This window comes from Lampris incognitus, chromosome 8, assembly GCF_029633865.1.
Source record: "Lampris incognitus isolate fLamInc1 chromosome 8, fLamInc1.hap2, whole genome shotgun sequence".
NCBI classification, from domain to species: domain Eukaryota; kingdom Metazoa; phylum Chordata; class Actinopteri; order Lampriformes; family Lampridae; genus Lampris; species Lampris incognitus.
The window spans coordinates 24,467,030-24,481,301 of NC_079218.1; the positions used below are offsets into that span (position 1 = coordinate 24,467,030).

The following is a 14,272-nucleotide window of genomic DNA, read 5'->3' on the forward strand; positions in this document are numbered from 1 at the left end:
AAAAAACAACACAGCATTCATGAGAATCTTTGACAGTTTTTTTGTTCATCAAAGGCCTCTTTGTCTGGAGTAGGTACTTAAGAGTTTTGATAAACCAGCAAAAACAAAGCCAATACCAGATCCCCTTCCTGTCAATATAACAGGCTTGCTATCTCATTCCCCTCGAATGAACGAACAGCAGCTCTCATCATGTTTCCAATGAAACATACACACTTAGACACTTCCCTCCACCCCACACAGAGGGAATCTCCTGAAAGCCGTTTTTTCTCCTGGCTGAGATCCTCTGGTCTAGTCTTTGGCTTCCTTTGCATTTGTTTTTTGTTTTTGTTATTTTTGTTTCTGAAAAATGTGAGCATGTATGGGATAACATCACTGTGCAAAAAAAGACAGGAAAAAAAACACAAAATGACAGTTGGCCTGTTTGTTTGTGAAACATTATCTTTCACTCAAGTGAAAAAAGAGAAAAATAGAAAGGAATGTTTATTTTATTCTTTTTTTTCTTTTTTTTTAGAAAGCTGAGTGTGGTGCCTCACACTGCACCATCTTATCTCAGGCTATTTCCTTTATTCTACGCATGTAGTCATGCAGTTCCTCAGGGTCTTGGAAACCCATGTCCTGGCAGACCCATTGAATGTCCTCTTCGTCTGCTATGGGGATAGAGTTGTAGGGCAGGTCCTCTGTGGGTAGGGTGGTAAAGGTGGTAAACTTCACTCTCTTGCGCTTGGAGGTGGGTGAGCTGGCCTCCTCACCGTTCTCCTTCGTGGAGCCGCCGGAGCTGCCATCGCCTCGCCCATGTACCTGGCTCTGAACACTGGTCTGAGAACTGCCACTGCTGTGGTGGTCCCCGTGGCAGCAAGTCTGTACACCTTCTAAGGGGTTGCTTGGGCTTTCCACCTGCTGCGGTGAGAGGTCACCCTGGGTCCTCAGAGGCTGGCCGTTTCCCAGGAACACCCAGTGGTGGGAGTGGTCCATGTTGGCCTGACCCTCAGGCGGGATCCGCTTGTGTCGGTATTTCAGTACGAAGACGATGCAATTGATGAGAAAGACCAAAATGGCCAGGCAGAAGACCCCTAGCAGAGCATACATGCCAATCTCCAGGTCGGTCATGTTACGTGGCGAGTGGACAAAGTCATCGTCCTCCTCCTCCTCCTCCTCCTCCTCCTCTTCTCCCTCGGTCGGTCTCTCCTGGTTGCTAATAGTAGGAAAATTAGTGTAATCTATGGGAACACTGGCAGGCTGCTCATTAGATGTCTCATAAATTCGCCCACCAACATTGGGATCAATAATTGGCCGTCTGGTGACGGGAGCCAGCTCAATCTCGCCATCGGTGTTTGCCTCTTCCTCAGAATCCTCTTCTGGGCCCAAGCGGACTTTGATGAAGACAGCAGCAGATGCAATGACGCTTTTGCGCTTGGTCTTCTGGCAGGCCTCACAGATGGTCATCTCCAGGCGCACCATATCCCCAGATCCTTCCCCTTCTGCTACCACCACCGGCCAGCGCTGCTGAGGCTCTTGGGATACAGATACCAGCTTGTCATCCAGTGTAGAAGCATTAAGGTTGTAGTCTTTCGGGTCAAAATAGGTGAGAGGAGCTGCTGTATTATCACTGAAGCACATCCAAATAGACAAGCTGGCCTCCTGTCGAAAGAAAAAAAAAGGCATTGCAAATGGAATGTTGTAAATGTATGTTTACAATTTTCTACAAGGAAACAACACAATTAATATCAAAGTATCAAAACAGCATTTTTCGTTGCTGAATAGCTGTGAATCTAGCTTGTGTTTATATCTCTCAAAAGGACATTTTGGTGGTTCAGATGCCATTCTTTCATGGCCTTGCCTGTGATTTGAATATCTGTGCCCAATTGAGCCTTTGAAGTTTTGGACTTGCTCCAGTCCGTAAACCTCTAGAGTGTCTCTGAACATCAGCAGCACCCTCTCTGCTCAGTACAAGCTTTGACACACACAGACGAACTGCCTCTGATGCGTACACCAGCAAACCACTTTAAAGCAAGGAGGAGCGTGGAGGGGAGGGCAGTGGGGGTTCTGGTGGCAGTGATGACTGTTGTCCTGCAGGCAACAACACAGCAGTGCTTCACAGCACACTGTGGTTAAGGTGCAGTGTCCTCCTAGAGTGCCATATTAGTTCTAATCTCACAACCTTTGTCACATGTTGTCCTCTCTCTCTCCACTATTTTCAGTCAGCTGTCCACTGAAGCTGAGGTGGGATAAAAATAAATGTATAAAAGCATGGGTACATTGGTGCCTGTGTACTCATTACATGACAGCGCTCATCTGCCTCACACAAATCTTTTTTTTTCCCCTCCCCTTTTTCTCCCCAGTTGTACTTGGCCAATTACCTCACTCTTCCGAGCTGTTCCACCCCCTCTGCCGATCCGGGAGGGCTGTAGACTACCACATGTCTCCTCTGATACATGTGGAGTCGCCAGCCGCTTCTTTTCACCTGGCAGTGAAGAGTTTCACCAGGGGGACGTAGCGCGTGAGAGGATCATGCCATTCCCCCTAGTTCCCCCTCCCCCAAGAACAGGCGCCCCGACCGACCAGAGCAGGCGCTAGTGCAGTGACCAGGACACATACCCACATCTGGCTTCCCACCTGCAGACACGGCCAATTGTGTCTGTCGGGATGCCCGACCAAGCCGGATGTAACAGGGGGATTTGAACTGGAGATCCCTGTGTCGGTAGGCAACGGAATAGACCGCCACGCCACATGGACGCCCCTCAGAGAAAGCTCGACACGTGCCCATGTGGTCAACACAATACTGAGCCTTCCAAGGGTAGGTAGCCTTTGTTGTCAGCTCGGTGACAAACAAGGAAAAATTGTCCACAGAAAAGAGCCCCCAGTTTTGGAGTGGGTTATAAAAATAGTACTTTTCTCTCTTACTGAGATAGGCTTATCCAGACTCTGTCGGGAAGGTCTTGAAAAATACTCCGGTCCACGCCGTGTGTGAGAAAGCAAAGACAGCGATATTCCAGTCAGAGCCAGGCCTTTATTTTCCCAGTTTGCCACCACAAAGGGAGCCTTTGATAAGCACAGATTTAAATAATACATTGAGTTTGGCATCCATGCTCTCATGAGTCTATTCCAGTGCGATCTGGGTGACACAGACAAAACGGCAAAGTGGGGGTGTTATGACACTGACAAAGTACTTCAAATATATTCAGCAGTAACCGCATCTTATGCTGCATTGATTCAACACAAAAAGCTTAATGTCATGCTCTTGGAGAAGATCATTTTGTTTTATTGGGCTGTGATGAGAAAAGAGAATACCAAAAAAGAGAAACCTTCCTCTTCGGGCTAGTGTCAAAAAATCAAATGAGGCTTGCGAGATTTGTGCATTATAGGTCCATTTGAGTCATCTTAGCCCACTGAACCGTCGACACAACCCTCCTCTTAAATTAATGTTATCTGTGTGTATCCAAAAATTAATGTGTGTAATATTGTGGAGCATGGTAATGCCGGCTGCCTATCTTGGTTTAGTTCATGCTTTATAGTGACAGGACATTAATGACAGCAGAAATTCAGCATAAACAGCTATACAGAATAGAATATATAATATCTTTTAGAATATCTCCTAGTAATACACTGTAATTATAAGACTCCTCAAACCTGCAGTGCTCATCTTATGAAAGCTTATTTATTTCATTAAAAACATGTTACATTAGCAAATGTGTCTGAGTATTAAGTTGAGATACTGCATACTGGCTTGGCACTCACACATAAAACAATTAAAGTGGCTGAACTTGGTTAAATGGGGAAAGGAAACGGCGTGGAAAGGCTCAGATTGCCCACCTCCACCTGTACTTGTTTTAGCCCTTTCAATTCATTTCTAGAATAACTGGAAGCATAAAAAAGTTTCCCTGTGAAACAGCATCAAAGCTTGAAAGAGCCCACACGTTGCTTCCTCTGAGAGCTGTGCTGGCAGAAGGACTGGCTGCCTTTTATGGCCAAGCCTTGGAGACCACTTAGGACAATACATTACAATAATTAAATATCAAGGTGGCCAAGAAGCAGAAAGCAAGAAAAATCGGAATTTAATGCTGGCTTCTCTTTCACTCATGCTTGATGTGGTTGTTGGATTTTTGGCAGCTAGCAGGCCACTGGAAGGGCAAACTACTGGCACACACACACACACACACACACACACACACACACACACACACACACACACACACACACACACACACACACACACACCTCTCTTGGTCAGGGACCAGTGCCAATTAAATCTTTACAGGGGCTGCAAAAGATTCCTATGCCCACTGTACCATTGTCAACACAACGAGGTAGAGAAGCAGCACACACTCCTCTGTGACACAAGATGCCCCTCTGCTTCTTGCTTGTCAAGTGCAATTCACCTTGGGGGTCTTTATTTTTTCCTTTTTAATAAGAAGTGTTTTTCCAGGCTTGGCAAATAATGTAGCTAGGGTTAAAACACCATAACTAGGCTATTTATTAGTAAAGCAACAGCACTTTAATCTGCCATCCAATTTAACAATTCTGGCTGGAGTTGAAGAGATCTGGCATGAAAATAATATACCAATCCTCCAAAGTGACCAACAAAATGGCTATCTGAGTCCACCTGGATACTAGTATTATAACCACTGGGAGTAATTATGCAATTAAACTGGGCTTTACTGCTGGAGAGAGAGGAAAAACAAACAGATGTTAGTTGACTCAGGGAATTAAGGATTATTTTTGCAAGAATAGGCCAAGGATTAATTTTTACTGCCTAACAAAGGTAGTAAAACACTCTGGTTATTCTTACATGTAAATGGAGTACAGTATGGTGTGAAATTCAGTTTTCTGGTGTTAGCCTTGCAGTCAAGACCAATCAGGGTGAGAACAAGTCCAGACCGACTCTTGATGGGGGCGAGTCTGATTTGCAAAATGCACAGAAAAAGCTACGTTTTCAAAAATACCCGTGTACGTGTGGACAAAGCATGAGACTGAAGCTTATCTAGTCTGAGTCAAGTCTTTACCGTGGCAAGTCCAGTCCATATCAAGACCAATGGAGCCAAATCCTATGTAAAGGCTGACACCAGAACAGTGCAAATCCAATGAAACACCACGGCTGTATCTGTAGCACTAATATAATACATAATAATACTGAATGAGGCTTTTTTTTCTGTCCCCCCCCTCCCTTTTTTCTCCCCAATTGTACCCGTCCAATCACCTCACTCTTCTGTGCCGTCCCAGTCGCTGCTCCACCCCCTCTGCCGATCCGGGGAGGGCTGCAGACTACCACATGCCTCCTCCGATACATGTGGAGTCGCCAGTCGCTTCTTTTCACCTGACAATGAGGAGTTTCACCAGGGGGACGTTGCGTGCTGGAGGATCACACTATTCCTTCCAGTTCCCCCTCCCCCCTGAACAGGCACCCCGACCGACCAGAGGAGGTGCTAGTGCAGCGACCAGGACACATACACACATCCAGCTTCCCACCAGCAGACACGGCCAATTGTGTCTGTAGGGACACCTGACCAAGCCGGAGGTAACATGGGGATTTGAGCAGACGAGCCCCGTGTTGATAGGCAATGGAATAGGCTGCTACGCTACCTGGACGTCCCAAGGCTTATTTTTTTTCTCCTCTGCCAAGGAAGTAATGTTTAAGATTCCAATTTTCCAATGTTTCAGACACATAAATTAATAACTCAAAAAGGTTAGTTAAAAGTAAAAAAAAAAACTAATTTAGTCTTTTGAAAAAATTATCACAAGTCCACTCGGTCAGAGACCGAGTTCAGTCTGAGTCATTATACTGTGAAGTCAAGATGGAGATGGAGACTTTCAAAATGTGAATTAAGACTGGGCCTGAGACTGACTCCACACTCGAATACTACAACACTATCTGGTCCTTCAAAAGGTGCTTTTTTTTTAAAACCCTATATATAATAAATTATTTTTCTGAACAAAGTTAATATTCAACAGTGTTGATTCAATGTTTGCGATTGAGCGATAAATGACCTGTTTGGGAGTCGTGAGCGTCTGCAGGCCGGTTGCCTTAGCAACCATGGTGTGACTGTTTCCGGGGCTGGGCTGGAGTGACAGGCTCAGGCCAGAGATAGCATGCACACGCAGCTCTGAGATGGACACTTTATCATCTGTGACTGCGAACGGTGATTCTCCCAATACTGCATCCACAGCCAATGGAGACTCAACCTAGGAACAGAGAGAGAGAGAGAGAGAGAGAGAGAGAGAGAGAGAGAGAGAGAGAGAGAGAGAGAGAGAGAGAGAGAGAGAGAGAGAGAGAGAGAGAGAGAGAGAGAGAGAGAGAGAGAGAGAGAGAGAGAGAGAGAGAGAGAGAGAGAGAGAAGGATGGTTCTTTATTGGTTTTTTTTTTTTTTTGGCAAGACAGCAGGATATCATTTAAGTGGAGACTAGATAACAGGTTTATTGTCCTGCGGTATCTATAAACCCCATCAAAAGCTAATTTTGAGTCCGAGCACATTGTGCTGTTGTTTGTTCCAGGGTGGAAAGAACATCTTGAATCCAAGAGAGCCGACTTGTTGACAACTGCTCATCAAGACACAATCTATAGCATCCACCACAATCTTCGCCAAGTGATAGTTGGTGTGAAACAATTGAGTCCATCAAAGTGCCATTAGATGTAACAGAAAAAAAAAACAAACAAAAGGTAAAAAACCTTAAAACGCTGGCAATCCGTCTTCATGGCTTTTGACAGGCCTTTTCACCCCGTATTTTGAGCCACCTTTAAAAGATGGTCATTCTCCCTTTCAATTGAAGCCAGAGGTCATGAGGGACTTTAACAAAGTGGAAAGGGCAATTTGGAGAAGCATCGACTTTATATTTTTTTCAGTCATATGAGGAAATACTTGAGTATTTTGATGGGTTTGCCAGTGGGAAATTAAGAAGGCTATGTAAGAGCAGTGGAGGGTGTGGATGCTCTGACATGCGTCCCCAATTATTAACTAAATCTTTCAGAAGGAGAACCAATAGATCTGTAAAAAAGTAGACGTTGCTAGTTTTCAAATGTTGCCATCTGCAGACTGTAAATTTCAGTTTTTACTCTCACAGAAAAAAATTTGGATCTACTGCAAGTATCCTGGCTGATGCAATTTAAAATAAAAAAATATGTTATTTGCTTGACGGCTTTAATACTTCAATCTCTGATGGCTATATGGACACTTACTGTAACAAAAAAACCCCCCAAAAAAATACAACCTGTGTTTTTGTTAACATCATAGCTGTCTTGTCACATGCATGCTGCGCTTCCCCCCAATATTTCCTTCATGACTGTCACAGCTTTTCCATGTGATTATGGTGCAATGTAATTTGTCATGAAAAGGAGATTGTGTCCTTTGCCAAATAAACAGTAGAAACAAGCTGGCAGCCATACCAACATGTACCCTGGCTCTGCCGCATGATACAAGCTAAGCAGGTATGGGCTTGGCTAGTACTTGGATGGGAGACCTCCTGGGAAAATAAGTTGCTGCTGGAAGTGGTGGGCCAGTAGGGAGCAGTTTTCCCTCTGATCCTTGTGAAAATCCCAGTGCGGTGAAGGGGACATTGTGCTGTAGGAGATGCCGTCCTTCGGGTGAGACGTTAAACCGAGATCCCAACTCACTGTGGTCATTAAAAGTCCCATGGCACTTATCGCAAAGAGTAGGGTATCCAGGCAAAATACCCAACCTGGCTCTCTCCATCTGGCCACCTAACCATCCCCCCCATGTATTCGCTCAATGATTCCCTCCGTCTGGTGCAAAACGGCTGCCGTGCATCACCCAGGTGGATGCTACACATTGGTGGTGGTTGAAGTGAGTTTCCGCCTGTGAGCACTTTGGATATCGAGATAAAGCGCTATATAAATGTAATCCATCATCATCATTAAGCGCATTTGCATGTCTCCAGAATAACTGAGTTGGTCTCAAAACATTTCTCTTTCAACTGTGCTCAAAATTATTAACTTCCCACCACTACCTCCATACGTGCACGTGCGCCCACACACACACAATCCACTCAGAGTGCATCAGTCTGCTAATCTTTTTTTATTACAGACTTTTACTCCCCTAGCCTTTCCTTCTTTCCTAAGAAAGCCCTCCATAGCAGAGGAATGGCATTTGTACCCCACTTACATTATTACTCTTTTTCAAATGGAACAAGCTGAACTCCGTGCTGAGGACATCCATAAAATATAATTTGACACCACAGCTATGGCAAGACGAGTGGGAACTTGGACACTGTCTTCAGCTTGTGGTGGAAGTCTTTTTGCAAAGTTAAGTCTCTCAATTCCTGATAGAATATAATAAATATAGTGCTGAGTGGAGCCACTTAAGCCATCTAGGGACATTCCTCTCTCTGATTGCTGCTACAATGTAGCCACTAAACAGATGATGATGCCCTTTCAAGCCAATGAGTCAGTGTAACATTAGCCAGTTGTTGCTGAGACTGATAAAAAAAAGTTAGAAATTTGGGGGTGAAATGTAGGCCAAGTCTAAAGGTGTGTTTGAGACTGTTTAGACTGTTAGACACACAGCAACTCATTGCCAGACTCGATTCACTTTCAAAGAGAACGGTTGTTGCGGGAACCAAGGGGGATTTGGGTATTAAAGGTACATTTTTTTTATGTGGATGTCGTACAATCAGTGTTGAGTGCAAATGTAGTCAATTGAAGCAATACAATCTTCAGCGTGTGCTATATTGACTGAGAAATCCAAGTATTCTTGGTCGCCGAGCAGTGCCGGCAGGGCTTACATGTCCCAGGATGCATTGCACATGAACTTCTGACACCCAAACCCTGCCCAGGCAGGTGTATCTTGCAGCTCTGTGTACAAGGAACGACGTCTTTAAATATTTACTCTTCTGCCTCCCAACACGGGGATCGCCAGTTCGAATCCCCTTGTTACCTCCGGCTTGGTCGGGCGTCCCTACAGACATAATTGGCCATGTCTGTGGGTGGGAAGCCGGATGTGGGTGTGTGTCCTGGTTGCTGCACTAGCGCCTCTTCTGGTCAGTCGGGATGCCTGTTCGATGGGAAGGTGGAACTGGAAGAACAGGTAATCCTCCCACGCGCTACGTCCCCTTGGTGATATTCCTCACTGTCAGGTGAAAAGAAGCGGCTGGCGACTCCACGTGTATTGGAGGAGGCAGCCCTCCCCAGATCGGCAGAGGGGGCTGAACAGCGGCCGGGACGGCTCGGAAGAGTGGGGTAATTGGCCGGATACAATTGAAGAGAAAAAAAGGGGGGGGGAATAAAAAATATTCACTCTTCGATCAGAAAACTGAAAAATTACCTAAACTGAATTGGATTAGTTCATTGATAACATGCCTTCTCATTGTATCATGCCTGGATGTGACATCTACAGAAAGAGGAGAGGAGGGACTAAGTGTAAACAACCACTGATTACCAACAGATGTTGAGGGGTGCAAAGAATGACTCTGAGCAATTAAAACATTAAAAAAAAAGAAAAACAAACCCAAATAAGATGAGAACGCACCGACACCAGTACTGGGAAATCTTTGGGTATGCTCTTTGCATTTTGCAGCAATGACTACAACAGGGACAAATATTTGAACTGTGCAATACTGTGGTGTATATTTATACTGCATTAGTACTGCATTCATATTCTGCACATATTTTTACACATTTCTTATTTTTCTATATACAGTTATATATTGTAGTATAATGCACATATTTATTTTCAATTTTTCTTATAATTTCACTAATGCTTCGATTTATTTTCTCTTCTAGAACGTGAGCAACTGTAACTTGACCCAGTATCCCCTCGGGGCTTAATAAAGTATTTCTGATTCTAATTGCAAAATCTGGCATGGTCACTGAGTTTGAAACGGGCGTTCTTCAGAATGTCTTTTCAGGCAGCCAGGCCAGGTTGCAGATAGATGTAGTTACCTTTGAAATAACACATCTTGGCCATGGAGGGAACCCTGGCATTTACTGAAACTTTGCTTTTCAAAAACATTATAAACATTTTGTATTTTGCATTTATATTTCATCTTTTTTTGGTCTTTACAATTTTTTTTTTACTAAATGCTTGGATTTAAATAAGTGCATAACAAGCTCCGTTCAACTGCCCTGTTTCCACAACAAGGTGAAATAGGTTTTTAAAGCACTTATTCCATCTCACTTAGAAAACCCACTCCAAGTCAACAGCTTTCCCATTCTGCCACAAATGGTTTATTTTTAACCATGTATCACCCCCCCCTCCAAAAAACAAAATAACAAAAAACCTGCCCTGTTTTGGAAGAAAATGCAATGCATCTTGCCTCTGAAGTGAAGGATCTCTGGATAAGCCAGTAGGTATGATTTTGCATGCACCTGACATCGGTGTACCTGCAGCAAACTTTGATAGTCTTTAGTGTGAAAATAAACCATCCAAGTTTGTGTGTGTATGTATGTATACATACATATATATACACACACACACACACACACATATATATATATATATATATATATATATAGAGAGAGAGAGAGAGAGAGAGAGAGAGAGAGAGAGAGAGAGAACAGCTTTATTCAAACCAACACATTACAATGTGTTATTCAATTTTCAAATCAATATTTAGCATATTGCACATCATACTTTGCAGAGAGTAAAAGACAAGAAAGAAGGTGGTTATTCATCAGGAATCTACAAGTACTGATCATATACTGTAATGTTAGCAGCTATGACTTAATTGATCATGACTACTGCAAACTGTTCTCTTCTCTCACATGTCTTTTCTCTCTCTCTGAATGATGTCTTCTCCTTTCTCTTCTTCTGTGAATGGTGTGACGTGAGTCTCCCTTGTGTGCACGTGTAGTCAGTCCTCCTCCCAGGTTTTCTTAGTGACGGTGGTCGCCACCTGAACGCTGCTTGGCATCCCTCTCATCACATTTTCTTTTTATATATCTTATAAATCCATATAATTTTGTTATCCTGTTTCAATGTTATATCCTCCTCTCACTAAGATGTGTGACTATTCTTTTCTTCTTTTTTTTAAATGGTGATGCTGGTCGCGTGGCTTGGGTCCTGGGCTGTTCCGGTGGCATCTGTACACTTCTTGGCATCCTCCTCATCATATTCTTCATGAATTTTATAGTTCCATTGTAATTCTGTTGTCCTCTTTTGATGTTGTATTCTGTAAATTGTGTAAACACGGCATCCATTGCACGTTGTCCATCTTGGGAGACAGAGCGATCCCTCCTCTGTTGCTCGCCCTGAAAATTTCATCACTCATCTATGTGACTTCATCAGTCTCAGCTGACTGCGGGTATCCCAAACCTTATAAACACCAGAGTTGCACAACAACCGAAACTGGTGATCGGTTTAATATGCACGGCAATTAGCACATGAAACTTTTGTTACATTGCCGGTTTTGGTCGTTAACACGGCGGTCATTGTAATTACAAGTTACCTTAGTGAAGACAACAAATAACATCAGGGTGATACACTGGGCGATGTTTTGGCCAGATGACAGGGTAATCTGCTTGCAACAGGAAATTTAGTGAGATGTGGGAAAATATATTATAGAATTTATCTGTCTAACAAGAGGTTGCTATGCAATCAGTACAAACATGTTGAGAAAACCACTTGTCCAACATTGCCATGTATCACCACATCAGCCTCTCGTTATTACTTTGTAGGCCAAAACATAGCACACTCACTCAGTGGTCATCTGCCAACCCTGCTGGTCTTGGTTGTCTTTTCCAGTTTATTTTTGGGATCCTGAAGAAAATATCCAACATACAACGGTCCATGTGAGGAGTAAACCTTTCATCCATAATAACACAAACACAGGCTGTCTCAGGGTTGGCATCAGTGACAGCATCAAGCAACAACTGCCCACGCTGGAATTCATTGCAGCAGAATGACTCCGTTTCTGTTGTCATCGGAGGGCAATTTGAGTAACGTCACCACCAGTCAATGTTTGCTCTCAGCAGCTGAGGTTCTGGATGGTTGCCGCCCGCCATAGCCGCTTTTTTTTCGTTCCCCAGTTTTATACGGCCAATTACTCCACTCTTCCGAGCCATCCCGACCTCTGCTCCACCCCCTCTGCTGATGCGGGGAGGGCTACAGACTACCACATGCCTCCTCCGATACATGTGGAGTCGCCAGCCGCTTCTTTTCACCTGATAGTGAAGCATTTCACCAGGGGGACGTAGCATATGGGAGGATCATGCTATCACCCTCAGTTCCCCCTCCTCCCTGAACAGGCGCCCCGACTGACCAGAGGAGGTGCTAGTGCAGTGACCAGGACACATCTGGCTTTCAACCCACAGACATGGCCAATCATGTCTGTTGGGATGCCCGACCAAGCCGGAGGTAACATGGTGATTCGAACCAGCGATCTCTGTGTTGGTAGGCAATGAAGTATACTGCTACGCTACCTGGACGCCCCATCCCGCCATATCCTCTTGCTCAGCTACTGCAGCAGCAGCCTCGGCCTCTCTCTGATGCATTTCTTCGGCCATATACTCTGGCTCAAACAAATACGGTTGAGTATCCGAGTCAGCCAAAACAATGTAAAATGTATCCTCGTCCATAAGATCCTCTGCACTCATATTTTAGGATGCCATTTTCGATGTTGGAAATGACAGCTCGTTTGCAATACAAGGTGAAGAGAACAAGGAAGACTAGAAGACTAGAGGCTAGAAATCCAAGCTGAACTTGCCCATACTTCTTCCTTTTCACCAATTATGTCACTGATGCGTCAAATAATGACACTGGTGCCGGAAGAACAGATTTTGCAACTACGGCCTAGAGACACAGAGAACGTTAGCAACAACCGCAGACATGTTTCACACTATATCCCAAATTCAAACAGAGAGAGATAAGGTTGAAAATCGGTGAAGTGGTCCTTTAAGGACAGGATGGCAAACTGTAAAAAGGATGAAAAGTTGAGAAATGCTGAAGTTTTGGACGATCTGGGCAACATATCACCCAGCAGTAGCCAATCAGATTCAAGTGTTTTACTTCTTACTAAATTTGGTTCCCTCCTCCAAGTTCCTGCTAAAACAAAAATGGATGAGAAGCTCATCATTATAGTCTATGGATTCCCGACATTCAGCAATATTCTGTTAACTTTAGTAACTATTTTTCTCCTATTTGATAAAACATAGAATACCAAGAAAGGTGACACGAACAATAAATGCACTGTTAGATTACACATGAATAAACCGCATATCTAGCTACTAGCTCAAATGTTGTAAGCATATTGGAGCTAATAGAAGAAAGCGAAAAGAAACAAACAAAAACAAACAAACAACAAAAAAACAAGTAACAAAAATAAAACACAGAACACACCCACAAGCTGTTAACACCAGAAACTTTTTTTTTTAAATTTTCCCCCCCCTTTTCTCCCCAATTGTACCTGTCCAATTACCCCACTCTCCCGAGCCATCCCGGTCACTGCTCCACCCCCTCTGCCAATCCGGGGAGGGCTGCAGACTACCGCATGCCTCCTCTGATACATGTGGAGTCACCAGCCGCTTCTTTTCACCTGACAGTGAGGAGTTTCACCAGGGGGACGTAGCGCTTGGGAGGATCACGCTCTTTCCCCCAGTCCCCCTGAACAGGCGCCCCAACCAACCAGAGGAGGTGCTAGTGCAGCGACCAGGACACATACCCACATCTGGCTTCCTACCCACAGACACGGCCAACTGTCTCTGTAGGGATGCCTGACAAAGCCGGAGGTAACAAGGGGATTCGATCTGGCGATCTCCGTGTTGGCAGGCAACCGAATAGGCCACTATGCTACCCGGATGCCTTAACACCAGAAACTTGAGCGATATGTCACCTCATGTCTGGACAGCCTTGGTAGATCAACAATGTGCTAAGGTCTAATTGGTAAGACTAATTAAAGATCAAGTGGGTTTTATTTAATTTTTTCTAGGGATCTCAAGTTTCCGTTAGCCCCAGTAGTCCTAGGTGTAGGATAGAGATGATAGAGCTTCTCACCTGATAACCCTAGTTTTTCACAAATTCTTAAAGGGTCTGAATGACAAAAAGTAGGTGTGAAATGACTTTTTCTTGCCCCTTTTTATACTGCCTCGCAACACGCTTGCATGCAACGTGATGGGCAGCATGCTTTCACTGAGGGAGCAGACTTGAATCTTATCCTGCTTACTAAACTGTGCTGTCAGGGTCCACTTCCATGTGCATAATGTTTGGATCTGATGGATTAATGTGCCAGAAAGGAGAGTTATGGTTCACTGGTCATCCCACAGACACGCATATGCAACCCCCCCCCCACACACACAACTGCACAGGCAAAAGCCCGAGGGGTGAGATTGACA

At 44.3% G+C, this 14,272-nt stretch overlaps 1 protein-coding gene across 1 annotated transcript in view; it reads right to left on the reverse strand.

Moving 5' to 3' along the window:
* Positions 1 to 549: 549 nt before the first annotated feature.
* tmem132e (transmembrane protein 132E) overlaps positions 550 to 14,272 on the reverse strand; it is a 167,574-nt gene continuing 153,851 nt past the window's right edge. The window contains exons 8-9 of the mRNA XM_056284913.1: positions 5,983 to 6,177; positions 550 to 1,638 (exon numbers count right to left, since the gene is read on the reverse strand). Of these exons, the coding sequence (XP_056140888.1) occupies positions 550 to 1,638; positions 5,983 to 6,177 (1,284 nt within the window). The remainder of the gene's footprint in view (positions 1,639 to 5,982; positions 6,178 to 14,272) is intronic.